The 19,835-nt window shown below is 37.4% G+C and overlaps 5 protein-coding genes, 1 long non-coding RNA gene and 2 pseudogenes across 6 annotated transcripts; 4 read left to right on the plus strand and 4 right to left on the minus strand.

Moving 5' to 3' along the window:
• Window positions 1-948: 948 nt before the first annotated feature.
• LOC117230987 (transferrin receptor protein 1) lies at window positions 949-2,760 on the plus strand. The gene is made up of 7 exons (XM_033488996.1): window positions 949-1,258; window positions 1,328-1,464; window positions 1,531-1,752; window positions 1,815-1,996; window positions 2,072-2,264; window positions 2,353-2,434; window positions 2,533-2,760. Exons 1-7 carry the CDS (start codon window positions 981-983, stop codon window positions 2,732-2,734), a joined length of 1,296 nt encoding a protein of 431 aa, XP_033344887.1. The 5' UTR covers window positions 949-980; the 3' UTR covers window positions 2,735-2,760.
• Window positions 2,761-2,850: 90 nt separating this feature from the next.
• On the minus strand, window positions 2,851-3,916 carry LOC117230993. The gene is made up of 2 exons (XM_033489005.1): window positions 3,513-3,916; window positions 2,851-3,306 (listed from the first exon to the last, which is right to left on the minus strand). Exons 1-2 carry the CDS (start codon window positions 3,678-3,680, stop codon window positions 2,983-2,985), a joined length of 492 nt encoding a protein of 163 aa, XP_033344896.1. The 5' UTR covers window positions 3,681-3,916; the 3' UTR covers window positions 2,851-2,982.
• A 102-nt stretch (window positions 3,917-4,018) lies between these two features.
• Window positions 4,019-4,471, plus strand: LOC117230994 (ADP/ATP translocase 4-like). The gene has a single exon (XM_033489006.1). The coding sequence runs from the start codon at window positions 4,044-4,046 to the stop codon at window positions 4,446-4,448; it is 405 nt and encodes a 134-aa protein (XP_033344897.1). The 5' UTR covers window positions 4,019-4,043; the 3' UTR covers window positions 4,449-4,471.
• A 326-nt stretch (window positions 4,472-4,797) lies between these two features.
• On the minus strand, window positions 4,798-6,285 carry LOC117230996. The gene is made up of 2 exons (XR_004492893.1): window positions 6,079-6,285; window positions 4,798-5,299 (listed from the first exon to the last, which is right to left on the minus strand). It is a non-coding gene; the product is annotated as an uncharacterized LOC117230996 (long non-coding RNA).
• Window positions 6,286-6,334: 49 nt separating this feature from the next.
• LOC117230984 (L-asparaginase 1-like) lies at window positions 6,335-10,841 on the plus strand. Its single transcript, XM_033488993.1, is given in 10 exon segments — window positions 6,335-6,391; window positions 7,072-7,224; window positions 7,319-7,430; window positions 7,547-7,661; window positions 8,059-8,395; window positions 8,828-9,142; window positions 9,221-9,525; window positions 9,600-9,773; window positions 9,846-9,916; window positions 9,918-10,841. Coding segments are annotated over 9 exon segments (1,836 nt in total). The 5' UTR covers window positions 6,335-6,391; window positions 7,072-7,106; the 3' UTR covers window positions 10,207-10,841.
• On the minus strand, window positions 10,647-11,668 carry LOC117230995 (annotated as a pseudogene).
• Window positions 11,669-12,679: 1,011 nt separating this feature from the next.
• On the plus strand, window positions 12,680-15,022 carry LOC117231105 (annotated as a pseudogene).
• Window positions 14,968-19,766, minus strand: LOC117230986 (transmembrane protein 8B). The gene is given in 9 exon segments (XM_033488995.1): window positions 14,968-15,574; window positions 15,643-15,924; window positions 15,926-16,490; window positions 16,555-16,856; window positions 16,858-17,185; window positions 17,280-17,557; window positions 17,647-17,890; window positions 19,028-19,033; window positions 19,680-19,766. Coding segments are annotated over 7 exon segments (2,100 nt in total). The 5' UTR covers window positions 17,829-17,890; window positions 19,028-19,033; window positions 19,680-19,766; the 3' UTR covers window positions 14,968-15,411.
• Window positions 19,767-19,835: the final 69 nt, after the last annotated feature.

Genomic DNA, 19,835 nt, shown 5'->3' on the forward strand with positions numbered 1-19,835 from the left:
TTAAAACAGCACATCTATAGTTAAAACAACCTTGCACGTAAATGTAATACATAGAAAACTATTTATAAGCGAAACACCGTCATCATATTATTGCCCGAAATAAGTTGCTCCACGCAAACATCGCGGAACATTTACATGGTGTTACGATTATAAATATCATCTACGAAATTTATTTCATTTTAATAATTTTAACAAAGAAAGTAATTAACCTAAAGTATTTTTACGAGGACTTTTCTACATTAATATTAATATTAAATGTGTGTGAACGTTTGGTACCAATTAACTTAATGGAAGTAATTAAAAATTTATTAGTAACCATAAAACATTTTCAGCATATTTTTTAACGAAATTTTTTTTATTGCATGTACAGTACTACAAAAAGCATGTTTTTGCCAATACAAATGCCCAATGATGAATAGCAACATAAATATTTTATGTTTATGAACTTGTGAGGGTTTCGCTTTCGATTTCATTCGCACATGTCTATTGAGGATATAATCGAAAGTGAGGATAAAATCGAACCGTTGGTAGAGGGGTAGAAAGCCGACGAGACGGACTGACAAATATATCAGTCTTATCCCACGCAGTGTTGAAGTAAGTGGTCTACCGGAGACAACGGAAAACCAGTCATAAAAATTTGCCTTGTGTGAACACACAGTCTGATTGAAAGATATCTTTACACATACTCTACTATATTTACTATTTTAATTATTTCATAGCCGTGTTTTACATAAAAAATTGATACTCTTTTATTTGATAAGTTTTGAATGAACTCGTGTATCAATAGTATTCCTAATGATCCCTTACATCATTTAATAAAAAGTGACGGTTTCTGTTTATTAATATTTCTTCAAATTCGATTATTTATTCGGTAATTCGCGTGAAAAAGGGCTGTTACGAAGTATGACTGCTACCAGCTGTTAAATTATTTAATTAATTATTAAAAAGTTAATTATTTAAAAGTGTATCCAACATTCAATATGCAGCGGGTACTTAGCTTTCAAATGGTTCGTGGGGTTAACGAGTCTCGCGAGTTTGTGACAAAACGTATGTGCTTTTCGTTTATATTATCGATCGGATTTCTTACTTTCTTGGGTGGATATACACTTGGTCGTTTTGTCATGATAAGAGCTATGGAATTTCGTGCTGAAAAAAGGCGCCTTGAATTAGCGGGAAACGGGCTAGAAAATACGGAACATCTCCAACGTTTCATGCTCAAGCAACTGGAAAGGGCGTCTCTTGATCCTGATTTTGAAATGTATGTTTATTCATTATTTTTAATCTTAATATCCGACTTTTATATTATCTTAAAATATTTATAAAATAGGAAATGGGATTCCTTCAATTTAAAGGAAGATGATATATATCAAGTGAATAATATTCTATCGAATTTGTCGCTTATTGAAAAGGTTGTCAAATGTCAATCGCACATCGTGGCAACCGCTAGAGGAGCCAGAGAGCCTGGTAAGTTATCTTTTTTGCATTATTTTTAACATAAATCGCATTACTTTACTTACTGTAAATGTTCAGATAGGTACGTAGTTTTATCTGCTAGCGGTGAAGGTGTCGGAATCGCTTTAAAATTGGCAAAAATTTTCAATCAAATTCAAGAAGAATGCACGTGGAAACCTCGTAGATCTATTATTTTTTGTTTATTCTCCGCATCTTCAAATCCTTGTCCAGAAATATTGTCCAGCTTTCTGCCTCACAAGATTGTGGCTTATATTGTAGTAGACCATCAAGCTTTACAAGGTTTGTTATCATAGAAAAGTTAGTGGTTATCAATTTTAAACACGCATTTCAATTGATTACAGGTAAAGGCCACTTTATTGTATCTGGATCAGATATTGTACAGTTTATGGTTTTAGAATCTGCTAGCATTGTAAAAGACTGGTTTTCTTATGACAATCAGTTATTGTCCTCAAACAACACATTTTACAATGTTACAACTTCCCGGCTAGCTTTGGACATACCTCATGCAGTACTCTCTTATGTGGTAAACAATAGAAATAATTATAAATATTTATATAATAGACAATCTTCATTGCTTGTCTTTTCCATATATTTTTAGAATAATAATATCACATGCAATGAAGATCATCATGAGAGGGAATTGCATAAAATAATTTTAGCACAAATAGTTGGTCAAACTATTTGGAAGTTCTCTGAATCTTTAATAATAAAATGGAACCCTAGTTATTTTAATAACACTGCCCTTGACATATTAAAATCTATAAACAATACTGAATTGTTGGATGTTAAAGGTACAAAATACATTACATACTATATTACATACTATATACCATACTTGCTTTGACTTTTATAACATTAAATAAAATTACTTTTTTTTAGAGAAAGTACAACAAACCTTGGATAAATTGTTAACTAGCATTAAAATTTGTAATAAAAAAATTGATACAGTTGACAACATCAAGTATGTAATTTTTACAAGTTACATAAAATTCTTATATTTACATGTTACAAATTACAACATTTCAGAAATCTAGAGAATCTATTCTTTTTTTGTTACAGCACACTTGACACAAGGATACTAAATGATTTAATGATGGATTTGGATAGAATTCTTCTATGTCCTGATAAACAAAATCAATCCAGAACTGATTGGTCAAAATTTTTTAGATTGAATCATAAGCCTTCAGACAAAATCATAATGTACATGAACGAAGTGGTGAAGTGTTATGAAAATGCTATACAATTTTTACAAGATCGATAGAAAAAATATAAAAGTACAAAACATTAGATATGGAATTGTCTTTTTAAATGACTGTGGTAACATTTAATAATTATCATTGACGTTTTTTGACACTTTTACCATATACTTAGCTTAATTTTTAGAGTTCCTATTTTTCATTTGCATATCATTATGAATTACACAGACACAAACATTTATACACATACAAGTGAGTACAAAATATGTATTATTTTTACCTGTGATAAATTTAAATGTTCTACAACTTTAAATTAATGTATGTTTCCTATGCCATATCTTATTTCTCTCTCAAACTGAGAAGCATCAAGTGTTCCTTCGATAGCTTTGCAGTTTGGATTAAATACAGAATAGGCACTAAGTTCACCCGACTTTTTTGGTCTAGATCGAGTATTTAGACAAATAAATATTAATGTAGACAAAATAAAATATACTGCTCCAAATTCATATTGAATCGCAATTATATACAAGGTACCCCATAAAAGAAAATACAGTAGATATGTCACTATTCTTAGCATTGTACATTGTGAGTGGTCTACACTGTCATCTGAACAGGTACTTTCCGCATCCTGGTCATCCTGCAAACTTTTCATCCTTAATCATACTGATTTATTGTATAAATTTTACAATAAATATTATTTCTTATGTAACAAACGTATTTATTATAATATCCTCCAATATTATTCACACCGTATAAAAGAGCATCCATAACTGGATGAAGAGTCATAATCACTGTCATAACATTTACAGTATCTTACATGTGTCACACGTAACATAACCTTACCTTGATATCGGATTTTAACGGTGCTGCCACCGAAGAATCTTCAGCTGATTTATTTCCATTCCACGGTAGGACAGTTTTTATCACATTCTTAATAGATTCTATCATTTCTTCCCTTCGTTTACGACGTCTATAAGCTTCGAGTCTCTCTTTTATGTCACTTTGAACCATATTGAACGTAACCGTCTTCTTCTATCAGAAGTACATTGCGTTATATTTATTCATAACTCGGTATACTTTACGATATAAGTGATATAACAAAATAACAATCATTTTGCAAATGATTGGTCACTTATCGCAGCTGTATTATTTGCACATCTTATTATTGGTCGATATGTACGTGATGTATACATACTACATACATATAAACTGTTATTAATATGCTATTAAAGGTTAATTGAATGAAGTTTGTCCAATATATGTACATATATTTGAACAACTTATTATGTATAGTAGAACAAGCCGATATTATGTTAAACAATATGATTTTACAAGGAAGATAGGTTAACAAATATTTTTATTAAAATAGTACTAATGGCGAACCAAGCCAAATGCGCAACACAATCTGATTCTATTGACGTTAAATTACTCAATGTATTAGATACTCGGTTACTCGGTGGTGCCGTTGATTTTGGATCTTCTTTCATCATCTCCGGGATTTTGGCGATCATATTTAGAACTATGATTGCTCCGGTTGAAAGGGTTAAATTGATTTTACAGACACAGGCGAGTAGCCATCAAATAGGACATGCGAAACGATCCGCATACTCTGGCGTTTTAAATGCACTTATTAGAATACCTAAGGAACAGGGGTTCCTGTCTCTTTGGCGCGGAAATGTTCTCAATATTTGTCGATATTTTCCAGCCCAAGCAATTAATTTTTCCTTTTACAATATATACTACGGAATGTTCCAAAAAGTTTGTCCGATAGATTATTAATAAGAATACTTTTTTAAATATAATTTTGCGCGCGTAAACATCAAATAGTGTTACGTAGATGATTGAATCGAAGAATTACAGTCACATCGTTTTGCCATTCATGACCGGCGGTGCCGTCGGTTTAACATCCTGTGCGGTTCTCTACCCCCTTCATTTCTGCAATACTCGAATAACCGTAGATGTTGGCGACAGCAAGATAGTTAAGAGGGAGTTTTACGGATTCAGTGACTGCATATGCAAAATTTACAAAAACGACGGTTTAAAAGGATTATATCAAGGACTGTCTGTCTCGGTTTGCGGGCTATCTTTATACAGGTTTGGAGTATTTAACAATAATTGTATCAATTGATTAATCAATCTCAAAAGTATTGACCGTCTATTGAACGAATTTATACATTTAAATATTTCAACTTGATTCTTTATTTCTTACATTATACACTAGGTGCCCTGTATTTTACAAAACTCAACCTACGATTACTTTTGATTCTATCTGCAAATAAGAGTTTGACGATAGATGAAAGGACAACATACAAATAGATATCGTGACAATAAAAATTTATTTATAACCCCATAGTGTGGTGATGTGAATAAAAAATTTTAAATGCATTTTGTAGGTCCATTTACTTTGGTCTTTATGCAACTGGTAAACGAACATATTTGAACAATTATGCAACAGATCATGACACAATGAACGTACCATTCTTTATGTCCTTGGCCCTTGCTCAATTATCTTCTTGGATCGCGACAATTGTATCCTATCCCTTCGACACAACGTCTAGACAAAAAATGCTTTGGAGCGGCCGTGGTTCGAGAAGTTTCGTGTCAGTGCGACACGTGGTCAGTAAAAAATTCTGAAACAATTTTAATGAGAATTTTAAAGTTTCGTTTACTGAGTGCGACTATTCAATACTCCGTCAGATCACTACTATCATAGAAAAAGATGGTCCAATTGGTTTTTATAGAGGCTTAACTGCTAACTTAATGAGTACTCTTTGTGGATCTTTACTTCTGGTTACATACGATATAGTTAAGCTACGTTTTGATCAGTTAATGGAGTCGAAGGTATTCTGTTTGTAAACTATTTGTTATTTTAAAAGTCTACATTTAAAAAATTGCATTTTTTAGAATACTAAATCCGAAACTTAAAGATTGTTAAGAAGCTTAAATGTTTAGCAAATGTCAATACAAAAGTAAATTTAAGATGGTGCATTATTGGATTATACTTATACACATAAACGGTAATTGTTTATACAAATAAATTCTGAAAAAAATAAACCAGTGTAAAAAATAGTTTATAATAATTCATAGAATTTGCTTATACGCCTACTTAGAATTTACTACACGATAGTATCAGTATTTGTTAGGAAAATTTTGTACAAGTAATACATAATTTTCTATGAGTCGAAGATTACGAACAGAAATTGCCAAGTGGAAAATGATGCAATGTTGTGAATCCAAGAATGTGTAACTGGCATTATCTAAAGCACGCGTATTGAGTTAGGTTAAATAAAAATTACTTATGCTAGATAGATCGTAGACAGTATAATAGTCACGTTCATGCATTAAATGCATCTTTCCAGTTTCAAGCAATCTTTCAAACTCTATACTCTTGACCGTGAAAAATGCGTACTTTGAATGAACTAATCCTCAGCGGTTTCTGTTTTATATCTTGAATAACCTCCATATTTTATATCGGTTGGGAAAGTGTTACATGTATTGAGATCTCGATCTGCGTATAATCGCTAAAAATTATATAACAAATCGCTCCTTACAGAAACTTCGTAGTGTCATAGTAACATTCTATCGTGACACATAGAGCGCTCACGGTAGAATCAGTTACAAACACACAAAGTGTTGCGTGTCCATACATCCAGATGGTACGTGTCCATACATCCGAAGAGGTGACCTAGACTTCTGTTTGCTCTACCCTGAGTGTATCAAGGGTAAGACTGGGAAGTAGGCAGTGCGAATAAAACAGAATAAATAGAGTCTAATAAGCATAGAGATATAAAGATAGAGTACGCGGGTCATACGTGACTGTGTAAGTGGATGCAATATGGGAATAAAAAGAGAACGCTGCATAGAGGGTGTTGTCTAATCAACCTGCACACTGATGTCGCTAGCTGATCGGTGTTATACTTACATATTTACTATACGAATGCGTATGCGTTATTAGGCGCAAAGGCACAAGATGTCTCTATGCAATGTTCTTTCTCCATTCTTATATCGCTTTTTCAGCTCGTTCACGAACTCTATTTTTATACTTTTATGGTAATGAGATATTGTAGAATCAGGTTTATTACTCCTCATCACATTTTACATATTTCTTTAGTTTAGTTAAAAATTATTGGTCAAATATAGTTGCGTTTGGTATCGTTTTGATTGTACGATTGTCAATAATCCGATTAAGGAATTCTCCTAACAGTATAATAAAAAATTAAAAAAGATTATACTTTTCCTATTCCGGTAATTCGTTATCGGCTTGAATTACAATACATCGATGGAGATCATTGATAACATAGAACCTCGAGCCATGAGTTCCAAGAATTGATGGAGATAACCTTATAGGGGGGCAAGTTCGTTGTCATATGCATATATCTACACATTATTGTGTATGTAGTAGTTGCAGGATCACGTTGGCAATCACAAGAAAAGAGGATGGAGCACCTTAGAAACAATAGTTCTGGTTCTTTGGCCATTGAAAGTGTCCGTGAAAGTCGTGTGCTCGTTCTTTATACCGGCGGTACCATTGGAATGATTAGAAATGAAGATGGAGGTAATACGTTTCTCTTTCTCTTTCACGTGAAATTATGATTGAAATGGTTGTCGTTAAAACTATGAAGATAATACGATTTATTATCTTACTATAGTTCTCGTCCCTAAAGCGAACGCTTTCGTGAAAAAACTGCGAAATTATCCACACATTTACGATCGAGAATACGCGGAAAAACGATTCGGATTGATGGGGCCGCTTGTACTTCCGTAAGTGCATAATCGATCTAGTGATTGAAAAAAGAAGAAGTTAATAATCCTGATAAATTCGTAACGATACCTGACCAACTAGTAGGTATTTATTTTTATTTGGTTTTTCTTTAAAGAATGACTGCGACAGACAGCAAACGTGTCATTTATAACGTATTGGAATATTCGCCGCTCTGTGATTCTAGTAACATGACAATGGACGATTGGATTCGTATTGCCCATGATATCAAGGTAACTCCTACTATGCAAGTATACATAGTTGGAGATGCTATATGTATGGTTTAATCAGATATATACATATATTCATAAGACCTCTTTCGGGAATGTATGCAAAGAAATGAGAGAAACATGAAAGCACGTAAATAACGTTAGAACATAGCGTAGAGATTTTTCCGATACCGCAACTACGCTCATTAAAGTGCTTGAAATGCTATTAATATCTCTTCTTTCGGAAATAAATACTTTAAATACCGGATATTTTTAGATTTTATTTTATTTTATTGTAATTTCTAAATTTGTAATTTAAATTTTATTTTATTGTAAACTGTAGACAAAGAGTTCCGAAAGAGAAATAACTAACTAACTAATTAAATAAGCTTTACACTCAACTGGATATTTGCTGTTCTAGCAAGCTTACGAACGTTTCGACGGATTCGTAATTCTACATGGGACAGACACGTTAAGTTACACGGCATCTGCTCTATCTTTTATGCTCGAATCTTTGGGCAAAATAGTTATTTTAACTGGCTCTCAAGTCCCAATTTTCGACAGCAGAAGCGACGGTTTGGATAACTTCCTGTCATCCCTAATAATAGCTGCAAATTACAACATACCGGAAGTATGCGTATACTTTGGAACAAACTTGATGAGAGGGAATCGTACCTGTAAAATATCGGCCACTTCGTTCGAGGCGTTCGATTCACCGAATTTTCCACCGTTGGCTAAGGCCAACATCACGATAGAAGGTTAGCAGTTGACCCAATTACAGGATACAATTCGCTTAATTGACTGTGGTTTTGCTCGTTTCGTGCAATCTTCTTCCACGAGATATTCTTTTGTCCGTTAAATGGAACTCTAAATGCAAATCGATACATGCAATGATAGCGTAATACGTACCATATGATATTACAATTCTATGACGTTCGAAGATTCTTATCAGGAATCTATATTTGGAAACTGGTAGTTACATTGGCATTATCATAGAAAATAACGTGTTCGTATATGTTAATTTATTGAGATATGCACGTGTTAAACTTCTTTACAAACTACTATTACAATATTGAAAATGTAGTTAAAGAGAACATACATAACGTGTACAATTGTAGTTTAAGAATGTCTTTAATATGTGCCGTTTTATCAGCGTCACTGTAATATACCTATATGTATGTGCATTGTAGTGGATTATCGGGCAATATTCCGACCATTTACGTTGGAAAAGTTTCACGTACACGCGTCCTTGAACAGAAATGTTGGATTGCTACGGATATTTCCAAGTATGACTACGCACTTGGTAAGGGCGTTTCTACAGCCCCCGATCGAAGGTGTGGTGCTACAGTCCTATGGAGCAGGGAACGTGCCCACGAACCGAGAGGATATAATTAAAGAATTGTCCGCAGCTACAAAACGCGGAGTCATCATCGTCAATATTACACAATGCGCGACAGGCTGCGTTAAGAATTCATACGCACCTGGAAAATTTCTCGAGGATGCTGGTACACTTAAAATTATGTTAAAAATTCGCGATTCAAAAATTGCAGCGGATCTAAATACAAAAGTTTAAAAATTTACAGGCGTAATATCGGGTTCTGATATGACACCAGAAGCTACGTTGACTAAACTCGCTTACGTATTATCGAAGAAAGAATGGGATTTACAAACGAAGCGTCAAATGATGCAGACGAATCTCCGCGGAGAATTAACTGCTCAACGACCGCCGTATCTCGAGGATATAGATCTTGTGGAGGCGGTTGCCAGATCTCTGAGACTTTCTTCAACGGCGGAACGTCAAGAATTGGGATCGATTCTTTTCCCTGCGATGTTAAACGCTGCCGTGAGGAGCCACGATGTCGTGAAACTCGAAATATTGAAAGGATACGTATGTATATGTAATTAAGCCATTCATACGACACTCAATTTCTTTTCTTAAAGTAGTTTATACTTTTCAACTAGGGTGCAGATATATCGCAACAAAACGCAGATGGTCGCACGGCATTGCATATTGCTTGCTGCGAAGGTGATTTAAAAGTCGTCCACTGTCTTTTACGAATGGGTGCGAACGTTCACATCAAAGATCGATTTAACCGTACACCACTTACAGACGCGATAGAGTTCGACCATCACGAGGTATAATATCACTCGAACCTTGTATTTCGCATTTATTCCATTTCATGTCCCATTTCCATTTCGATTTTTCAGATCATTAATATTCTAATACATAATGGTGCACACTTACACGGAAGCGCATATATAATAGGAGAGAAAATGTGCCGCTGCAGCCGTTGGAAACGTGAAGCGTTTAACGTCGTATCAATTAGCGAACGCAGACCTTCGCAGAAGGATTTTTCTGAGGACACCCTTGCATTTCGCAGCGCTACATAATAACACACAAGCTGCTGTTCAATTCTTATTGGATCATAATGCGGAGACGGAATGTTTCGATAAAACGGAACAATCGCCGCACGATCTTGCTAAAGCGTCGGGTTCCGTAGATGCGGCGAGATTGTTGTCGCCGTTTTATTCCCCGAACTCGCTAGTTACGGAGGAAACTTCGAGATGAAAGTGAAACGACCGTTGGTCCGTAGCTATAATCACACGGTTTTACACAAGAAATCACATCAGACTAAAAATAAAACCCGTGTATCTACGTTAAGTGGAATAGTATAAAATGGACATCTGTTCAACTATCTTTGTATTGTATTCGCGTCCTAGTTGAAATAATATGATTGCGAAGACGGCGGACCACGTAAATACGTTAATTTGTCGCAGAAGAGTCGTTAAGCATTTCATACAATAGTTAACGAAAAGTGAAAGTCTAAAGAGACGGTGATTATGACTGATCACGCAGTGCACGCGAAAATATTTCGCGCAGGATAATAACGTATTTCCTTGAGCGTGGTAAAGTGTGAGTTTGAAGTGTGAAAAGCCGATGTTCCTTCATTTTTGTACATAAATACTCCTTCTGTATTTGTACAGTAATAGAGAATATGCGTTACATCATCACACTATCCCAAGCTCGTCCATCACGGTTTTAAAAGCTTCGGCGTTATTAAACAATCCTTATAAATGTAAGCGCAATTATGATTTCCCTTTCGTCCGATAATTACAGCATCTTGAATGATCGTACCATTTGTAACATCTTTGAACCAGCTGTGACTGTTAATAAATCAATTTAAAACATCCTCGTAATATCAAGTTTCTGAGTGTTCTCTCTCTAATCTTACCTTGATAATCCATCGATTATTTTATCTGTACTCGTTGGATTCTCCGAATTCGCGGCTACTGAGACGATCGAACAAACGATACGTTGCATGCACGGAACCACGTAATCGTTGCCGAACATCATTTCATTAATAGCGTTCCCTATATGTAACCATTGTCCATTATCCGTCGAGCCTAACGTTATATACGATAAGAGAAGAAAAAACTATTAATGAATATAGAGAATTATAGTATCATTTACTTACGATAATTATACTGAGGATGCGCTTTAGAGAATAATGGTGAAACTACTCAAACAGGGTGGCCATTAATCCAACAATTCCAAGGCTTTTCGTGTTAACGTTGAACAACGATGGAAATTCACCATTCTCCCCTATTTTATGTTCGAACGGTATCGAAAGGAGGAATAGTCACAGCCCAATCAATCTGTGACGATTATTATTATTACAAATAAGAAGACTTTTTATCTGAATCGAGTGAAAGTTAACAATTACCCGAATTTTCTGAAACTTACACGAAATTCTTCTTGTTCCGAATCGAACGAGATCAACCCACCATTTGGATGCTTTCCAAATACTTTACTGTGTGTCCTCGAAGTTTTTGCCTTTCCATTAACGTTATCCTTCGATTCAGAAAGGTGCAGCAGACAACATAGCGATAATAATATAACGTAGTATTCGAACGAATTTCTCATGATTTTTATTGTTCTACTAAAAAAAAAAAAAAAAAAAAAAAATTGAGCTGTAAAAACTGGTGCTGCTGCAGCTAATTGAAGCAAATTACCAGTGGTAGAGAATTTTTGTTATACTTAGGATAGATCTGTAGTGGCTAGTATATCGACTAATTGGAACGAACACGGAATACGTGTGAGCAATCCCTGATTCTGCTGGCAGTTTTGTACAGAAGCTAGCCCACTCTTGACAAGTAGCCTCTATTCCGACGAGCGGAATTCAACGAACCCAAGAGAATTCTGGCTAAATTACTGTACCGAAACAACGTCACCGCAGCTGTTACGCCGCTCATCGTCACGCCTAATTCCGCAAATTCGCGCGAGTCCACGTTTCGTAATTACATATTCCCTCGTATTTCGTTATTTTCGCTAAGGTCAGTCTAGTTTAAGGATCTTCCACATACTTTGCACGATAAAACGTGCCACACGCATACAGAAATATTTTCGTCGATCGAGCGTTGTTTCATTAAAATTAAAATGAAACACAGCAGGATAACGATCGAGAAACACTGGCAGTACTTGTTTAATTTATGTGCGCATTCATATGTGAGGTTTGGCAGTGCACGCATACGAGTCTCGACTTTCGTGAATTTTCCAGAGCAACCTGCAGAACGAATTCCTCGTCTTAAAATCAGGTAGACGGCGAACGATGGTCGCGAAAACGCATATGGCGTTTCAATGTTTGTTACGAACAAAATATCACGAAATGCCCTTTCCCATTTCATTTACGAAATTGCTGCAGGATTATCGCCATCGTCGATCGTTGTCACGGACTTTGATTGACCGAAATAAAATCTATGTACCAACATGGTTTTATTACAACAACGATTACGATAAACAACGTCTTATTTTCCGCAATGTAACATCGCGTAGTCGATTGTTTCTAAAGAAATCGTCATGAACCTAGGAAGAGGTGGGTGAACGCGTTAACAGATGCTTATCGATCTTGCGAAAGATAAATTATTTCAGGCTCGACAACAATGCCGTCGTGAGTGATTCGTAGCGACAGTTTAGCGTATCGCTGCTTCTTCAGAAGAGACGAGCGGGTCACGGACCGTGATAGTCCCATGGAAATCTAACAATGAAAGCGGAAACCACCGGCTCCACTATGTCCATGGTTTGTCAAGTGTCGTGACGATTCGGAGTAGGTGCATGACTATATATGCCAGGGACAACGTTCGTGTCGCCCAGTTTCTTCAGAGCCAAACCGATACAAACACAGCCACGAGGACTAATTTATTTTTCACGTTCCATGGAGGTATGCTTCGTAGAGGTAGCAAATTCGCGAAAGAAAATGTTCACTGTGATCTTGTTTGGAAATCTTTGTCGTAGATGTCGCTTAATTTCCGGAATCCTGTCCTGCTCTTTGTTATCTTTGGCGACGATCGTCGGAGGCAACCCCAAGTTTGACGATGGAGGGTAAGATTCTGCTGAGTTCTGTAGTGGAGCATAATGAAGACGCTTCTTTACTCAAACGGCTTTTCCAAGCTCAGTTTGCTTTTTATCTCCTTTCATTCTTCTTTCGCGTGATAATTCTCACGACTGAGCGAAACAAATCGTAAACAGGTTCATACCGAGTTCCATGATCTACTGGAACGCAAAGTCCCAAGATCAGATAGCTATGCCTTCAGAGCCAAGCGCAGTGCAGACATCAACAAAGCGAAGTGACGTGACAACGACGGGATATTACGGACCGCAGCCAAGAACTCAGATTTGGTTTCACGAACCTGCCAGCACAGGAAGCGTGTAAGCAATCTTCGTTGAATTAGATCTTTATCGTCGATATTTAAGTAACATAGACATCGACACAGGGTTGCCGGAGTATCAACGTATGCACCGGCGAAGATAGTAGGACTTGGGAGGATTGTTCTTGGGCGCCATCATAGGGATAGGTTCCATCCTCATCATACCTAAACTACTCTACATTCTTTCTGGCACTTACGGCCATTATGCAAGAAGTAAATTACTTAAAGCTTTATTTAAAAGAAAGGAAGATAAGAAAAACCATGAATTTCGCTTTAATACAAAATAATCGTCTCTATCGTAGGCGAGGAGAGTGGCTTCGCTCAAATCATGACAAGAATGGACGACGTTCTGGCTCGTCACGGTATCGACACGACATCCTGCATGCAACGAGCCGTCTGTACTTATTCGCAACAGGCCTCCTCGTCGGTGAAAGAGGCCAATAAGCTAAGCGACGATGAGAAGGCCTCGTCGTTCGATCGCGTGATCGATACGATCACGACGAATCAGATTTTCCGTACGGCCATGGAAGGAACCGCGATACAAGAAGCGGTGGAAGCAGGGAGAGCCGGTCGAAATTGTTCGCGGACTTATTCACATTGCGGATTTTCCATGGAAACGATACTGTCTTTATTATCGAACGTAATTACCACTGTCGCCGCAGTTAATACAGGAACCACGACGCCCACAGGAAATGGGACGTTGTAATCGCTAAGAGTGAAAATTTCTGATTACGCGGTAAAATATCCTACTACGATTCTCGGACATTGAAGCGTAATGGAAATGTAGTCGTCTTTAGGTAAAGTTGAACAGGATAGTAACGAAGAATACATTAGCGCCATATGATAAACCGTATATCATATTATACGGTTTCATTTACGTAATCGAGTAGTCATTTATCATAAATACGATCAGTTCCTCGTGATGCAATTGAAATATTATTCGTAAATGAAATTAGTCGCAAGTATCTTTTAACAAATAAAAAAGGAACAAATTGCAACAATTTCCTTTTACGTTTATTTGGTCTTACACGCATGCGAACCGAGAAAAGTGAAATTGTTCCCGCGTAATATGACGAAGTCGCTAGTTCGCGCAGTTTGGCGTGTAACGCGACGACTTTCCTTCGACGTAGACACTTATTCTTTACACAATCCTCGTGTAAAGCAAACAGGACCGTATATAATTACATAGCGTGACGATCTGTTATTTTTCAGTGTGAACACGATGTACAACGTTGTACGCTATTTTAAAGGTTCTACGATCTCCGATGTAGATACGATAATCCTTTAGAGCGTACATAAATATAGAATTTTTCCATTAAAATGTATGAGTCGTGTGCGAGGTGTTGATTCCTAAGAGAATTAAAATGAACTTTGTCAAATTAACGTGAAATATCGAACCGTCGATATTCGAATTGGAACTTAAGCCCCCAAGATAGTTCTCGAGGAATTCGTTCTTAATTACAGATTATACAGCACTATGATATATTCACGTTAGTAAAGTGCAGTTTCGCTTTTACAGAAAAGATGTTGTAAATTCTCTGTTATACTCTGCACATGTAATTATATGTATATATCCTAGAAGTTCTTTGGTCCTTAGCAAAATACATAAATCTTCGTTGAACGCATTGTTAAAGCTATGTAATTTAGTTGACATTAATAAATTCAACAAACACAAGCAATCAAGCTTAATGTCGTTTGAATAATCCTATTCTGGAACGTATCTTAATCGTGATATAAAAACATGTTTGGAGCTTCTTAATTATGCAAATATAACGATAGACAACATTGAAGCAATTAACATTGTCGTGAATTTCGTACTGTTTCACAACGTACATTCAGTAGCTGAACCTATCTTATGAACATTATCTGATTTTTATAAGAATAAGGTTTTTAGGAATTACAATAATATGCTCGATGTACCGTCGTCTACGAGCACTTTCGATTGCTAGAAATATCTTTTTGTACCTGATTCTTTCATTAAATTGGCAACGAGATTTTCTTTTCTAGACAATAACACTTTTCAATAACTTTCACTTGGTAAATATAAGAGAACATTTTTATATAACGATCATTTCATATACTGTCGCTTCGGTAGAAGGAGTATGAGTCCTATAGCGACACACGCGTGCCACATACTGTGCACAATATAGTAATTCTTTCTTGTCTGCAGAAAGGCGTAACAAATAAGACCGAGGGAGACTACAAGGAGACCAGCCGGAAAATAAATGCTTCTGTAAATGAAAACAAATTTCACTTAAAACTAATCTCCTTTATAAATTTCTTAAAACATTCTACTCACCTGTAGGGACGCGATGGATAACAAACCGTACCCCTTCTTTTGCATCTCATGCCCCAGGACAAACCGATCAGTGCAGAGCCCGTTATGGCTGGCAGGAGAAATACCCATAGAGCTGTACGATCCATTTGGGCACTCATGGCGAGAATAACAGCACCGGTTATTTGACAAAAAGCAGTGAGCTTTGGACCAAACGAAGCCATTGCTATCAACGTCACCCAAATGGACAGAAGGGCGTTGAAGAAGTCACAGAACTGTAAAACGTCCATTCTCATGATGCATACGCCACACATCGTCTCCAGATTCGCAGGCATGATAGAACGTCGAGAAAAACATCACAGCGGCGTAAACCATCGCCTCCGTAAAATACTCTCTACGCGGGCCGTAAACGGAACCAATAAATGGAAGGTTGCTGAACGTTAGCAATAGTACGTGGATTATTACGTCGTTATTGTCGAGAACATAAGTGTCATCCACACAATCGAAGCCTCTGTAACCGCCGAAACAATAACACGCGGCGAACACGAAACCGCCGCTCATGTAATTCATGCATTTCCCGTGAGAGTTGCAGCTATCTTCGATGCAAGATAACGAAGAGATACGACTCTCTAATGTGGTGTTACAAGGGATCATGCAGTCACAGTCCTCGCAGGCGGTCCCGTTCAGACAAGTTGCTATACAATGGCAATTTTCTTCTACGCAAAATGCTCTCAGACTTATATGCCAGATTCCTGGCTCCGGGAATGGAACGTAAAGGTTGGCTGGTCCTGTATAGTTTACGTAAATGTCTGCAGCTGTCGTGTTCTCCATTCGAGTGCAGCCTCCGCCGGCAGTGATATTCGAGTAATAACCTGGTAAATCAGGATTTGTTTTAACGACTATATCTCTCTTATTATTCGACTTTCAGTTGCTTACCTAATGAAATGCACGCGACCACGACGACGTTCTTCTTCTCCTTGTCTTTCGCGCCAACTAGTTTCAAACTTAGAGTCAGAGTTCCACCGACGTCGTACACTCGACCGATTTCGAAGCTGAGGACGGACAACGTGTCTGAGGTTAAATTAAACGCCGATGGTTTTGTGCCGTTTCCCCGCAAGTGCTCGTAATCGAAGAAGAAAAAGTCAGGAAAGGACTTCCTCGTCAAATCCACCGACTTCACTTGATCCAAATCGTAAGCGGGAGAATTGTCGAGCAACTGTAAGGACACGTTAGAGCTCTCCGGAGAGCAACTGGAGGGTAACATAGTGAAACGCGTCCGAATAGGGTTTGAAGAATACCGTGGCGTTTGTAGTATTCATTATCATTCCCGTGATGTGATCCTCCGCAGTCACGTGGACCGCGATCCTGCATTCTTCGCCGCAAGTCGACTTTAATGACAAACTAGAATCCACGAATTCATCGGGTATTAACAACTGCATCACAGCCGAGTCCGAGCTTCCGTTCATATGCACTTCGTACTCGTATTTCGGATCCATTGGAAAGACTATAGAGGCAGATTCTAAAAGCAATTCCGCGTCCAACACTGTATAGCACAATGCTCCAAGTCCTGGAAATAACAATACGTATTTTCAACCGCTATCATCGTGCTAACGTCAATTGATCCTTATATTTTATCTTTTTTTTTTTTTTGGATGATCAACCTTGTTGCATGATCTTTCCGTTATCAGGGTCGCTCCAAGATCGAAACGCAATAGCATACCAATCGCCTGGCGCGGGTGCATCGACTTTTAGCATATATTCATCCCCGTTGCTTTGCATGTTTAGCGAATAATATCGGCGTCTTCCTTTCATAAGTTTCGCCGCGATCTTCGATCCATCCGGCTGCACGAACGGTAAGCTACCAGACTTCAGAAACACGGAAACATTTCTAGCTGAGCATCTACCTATTCCACCAGACTTTAGTTCTTTTGCAATGAACCTAAAAGAAATAAACAATGTTCATTCATTTTCCATATAGAACAAAGTAATAGTCGAGGCTCGATTCTTTCCGCGCTATTCTAAGTTTACTTGAATCCTGCAGCCACCGTGCAATCCGGAACATTGAAGTGGATAATGGAGATGTGACGATAGGCGTAATAGTCGCTGAGAACATTGTCGGGTCGCTGAGCAACCCGTTCCAATTTGCTGCACAGACATCGTTGTATCGCGAAGATCCATGCGAACGAAATAACTAGTACGATATCTCGCATATTATAGATCCTATTCGCCTCATAACAAGCTACTTCGACGGATCGGAGAAGGTATGTTGTCCCGACAACCTGTGCAGAAAAAATTATATACGTATCGGTAAGAATTTATTTCTTAACTGGAAGAGCGAGTGTGTTAATAGATGGAATCACAATTTTGCAGAGTCAGATTAAAGATAACAGAGTGGATAAGATTACGCGTGGCCAGTAATCAGTCGCGATATAAATCAGGAAATATTCGTGGTAATTCCCGAGCAGGAAATGAAGTAACATGAACTATACCTTAACTGTTGATTTTTACGAGGCTCGTTTCAGACATTGACGAAGTTTCGTGCGATACGTGTGATACGCGCGACCAAGAGGTCAAATACCGTTGCCAATTCCCGCGCTTCCTGCGCTTGCAAGACGCGATTGCTTATTTGACTGCGCTTCCGTGCCATGATACAGAATAGCGTTCCTATCGGATTGAAACTCGTCGTCGTAGAAATTATAATCTCGAATAATACGAATTTTTTAAATTCGGTAGAAATACTTTAATAAGTAATCGAATAAATCCATCGGAAGCGCAGAAATTGAAAGCAAGATTTATTGTAGATATAGAAGATATAATATGAATTAAACGATAATACGGTAATGAAAAAAACATAGTGAGAAAATTATCTGGTGACTTATGGACTAGTACCAGAGAATTATTAAGAAAATCGTAGCGAGATACGAATAGAAATTGAGAGATACAGCCGTTCAATGCTTCGTATACTACTTGAAATAAATTAGCCAAGTATCGTGATAATCGAACGAGTCTGTTAAATAATGTATGAAAAATTGATTTTCTATAACGCGACCAGTCACCAATTTGTCTTCAATAGTTAATTGTCGATTCGTTTGCGAGCTCGCTTTTATAATGCATTCGAATTACTTTTCAGTGAACGCGTTACGATGGATGCGCAAACCGATATTCGATTCTATACGAATAACTTAAGGATTGTATTTCAGTTAGAATCACTTAATATCTACATATACGGTCTAAGGAATAATGCACGGAAAGCTGTTAAGTGGTCGTTTAAAACAATGAAAAGCAGAGATTAATTATCATGCTTTATGGACTCGATTGGTACGTTATATCTAACTGAATCAAATCTCTGGGAATAAATGTTATGAACGAATTTAAAATAAATCGGTAATGTAAGAGTAACATAGCAGTTTAAAATATATACATATAGCGACACATGTTAACTTTGCTTGCGTGTCAACACGCCTACACGTTTACATCCGATTAACGTAGTCACATATGTTTGTAACGTTCCACACATATTCCATACGGGAACGGGATAGATTACGTTTCAGAAGGGTCGAAGCAATGCCGGCTGCGGCTGGTAAGCCAAGATGGATGAAGTTCAAGCTGTTTATCTTTCCTCAGTACAGCAACAAGTGTCCCTAAACAATTCATTTTAAATCTGTTCGTCCACAGACGAATTTGTCAGATAATCGAAATTAGTGGGCGAGTTCACCGTCGTCGCCAATCGAATATTTTCGACAACGTTAGTAGAGCAACGACTAACTACGTTACTGGCAGATCAAATTCGATACGTATCACTTGACATTATTATGATAAGATTTTCGAATGCCTACATACACACAACAGACACAGACACATACACACGCGCACGAGCCAGATGCTTTTAATTTCGCGCGATTTTTATAATCTAATGTCGTGGGTCTAGGAAGAACCAAGAGTCTTGGTGGAGGAGCTAGAACTTCACTAGACTCGTCGGCCGTTGTATATATCTGGTGGTCGATCATCAATAAGATTAGTCATGCGGTTTCACACGAACACATAAACACGAGAACACGTACCGGATATTCGTAAGAACACGTGGTCGCTTTGACAGCTATCCCTGATCTCACGTGAGAGTACGTTCGTGCTCAACAGACTGAAAATCCCCGGGAGCTGTTTATTGATCGTTTACTGCAGAAAGATACGCGCTACCATTCACTTGCGCTTACAACAAA

This window comes from Bombus vosnesenskii, unplaced genomic scaffold (genome assembly GCF_011952255.1).
Source record: "Bombus vosnesenskii isolate JDL3184/JDL3185 unplaced genomic scaffold, Bvos_JDL3184-5_v1.1 scf7180000013270, whole genome shotgun sequence".
In the NCBI taxonomy this organism is placed as follows: Eukaryota; Metazoa; Arthropoda; class Insecta; order Hymenoptera; family Apidae; genus Bombus; species Bombus vosnesenskii.

Excerpts from the sequence above, each read along its gene's own strand:
- LOC117230987 (XM_033488996.1), top strand. The coding sequence starts at position 981 with ATGCAGCGGGTACTTAGCTTTCAAATGGTTCGTGGGGTTAACGAGTCT. Across the intron at positions 1,753-1,814 it reads AGACCATCAAGCTTTACAAG|GTAAAGGCCACTTTATTGTA; the intron begins GTTTGTTATCAT and ends AATTGATTACAG. Across the intron at positions 1,997-2,071 it reads ATGCAGTACTCTCTTATGTG|AATAATAATATCACATGCAA; the intron begins GTAAACAATAGA and ends ATATATTTTTAG.
- LOC117230993 (XM_033489005.1), bottom strand. The coding sequence starts at position 3,680 with ATGGTTCAAAGTGACATAAAAGAGAGACTCGAAGCTTATAGACGTCGT. Across the intron at positions 3,307-3,512 it reads CGTTAAAATCCGATATCAAG|GATGACCAGGATGCGGAAAG; the intron begins GTAAGGTTATGT and ends AAAAGTTTGCAG.
- LOC117230994 (XM_033489006.1), top strand. The coding sequence starts at position 4,044 with ATGGCGAACCAAGCCAAATGCGCAACACAATCTGATTCTATTGACGTT.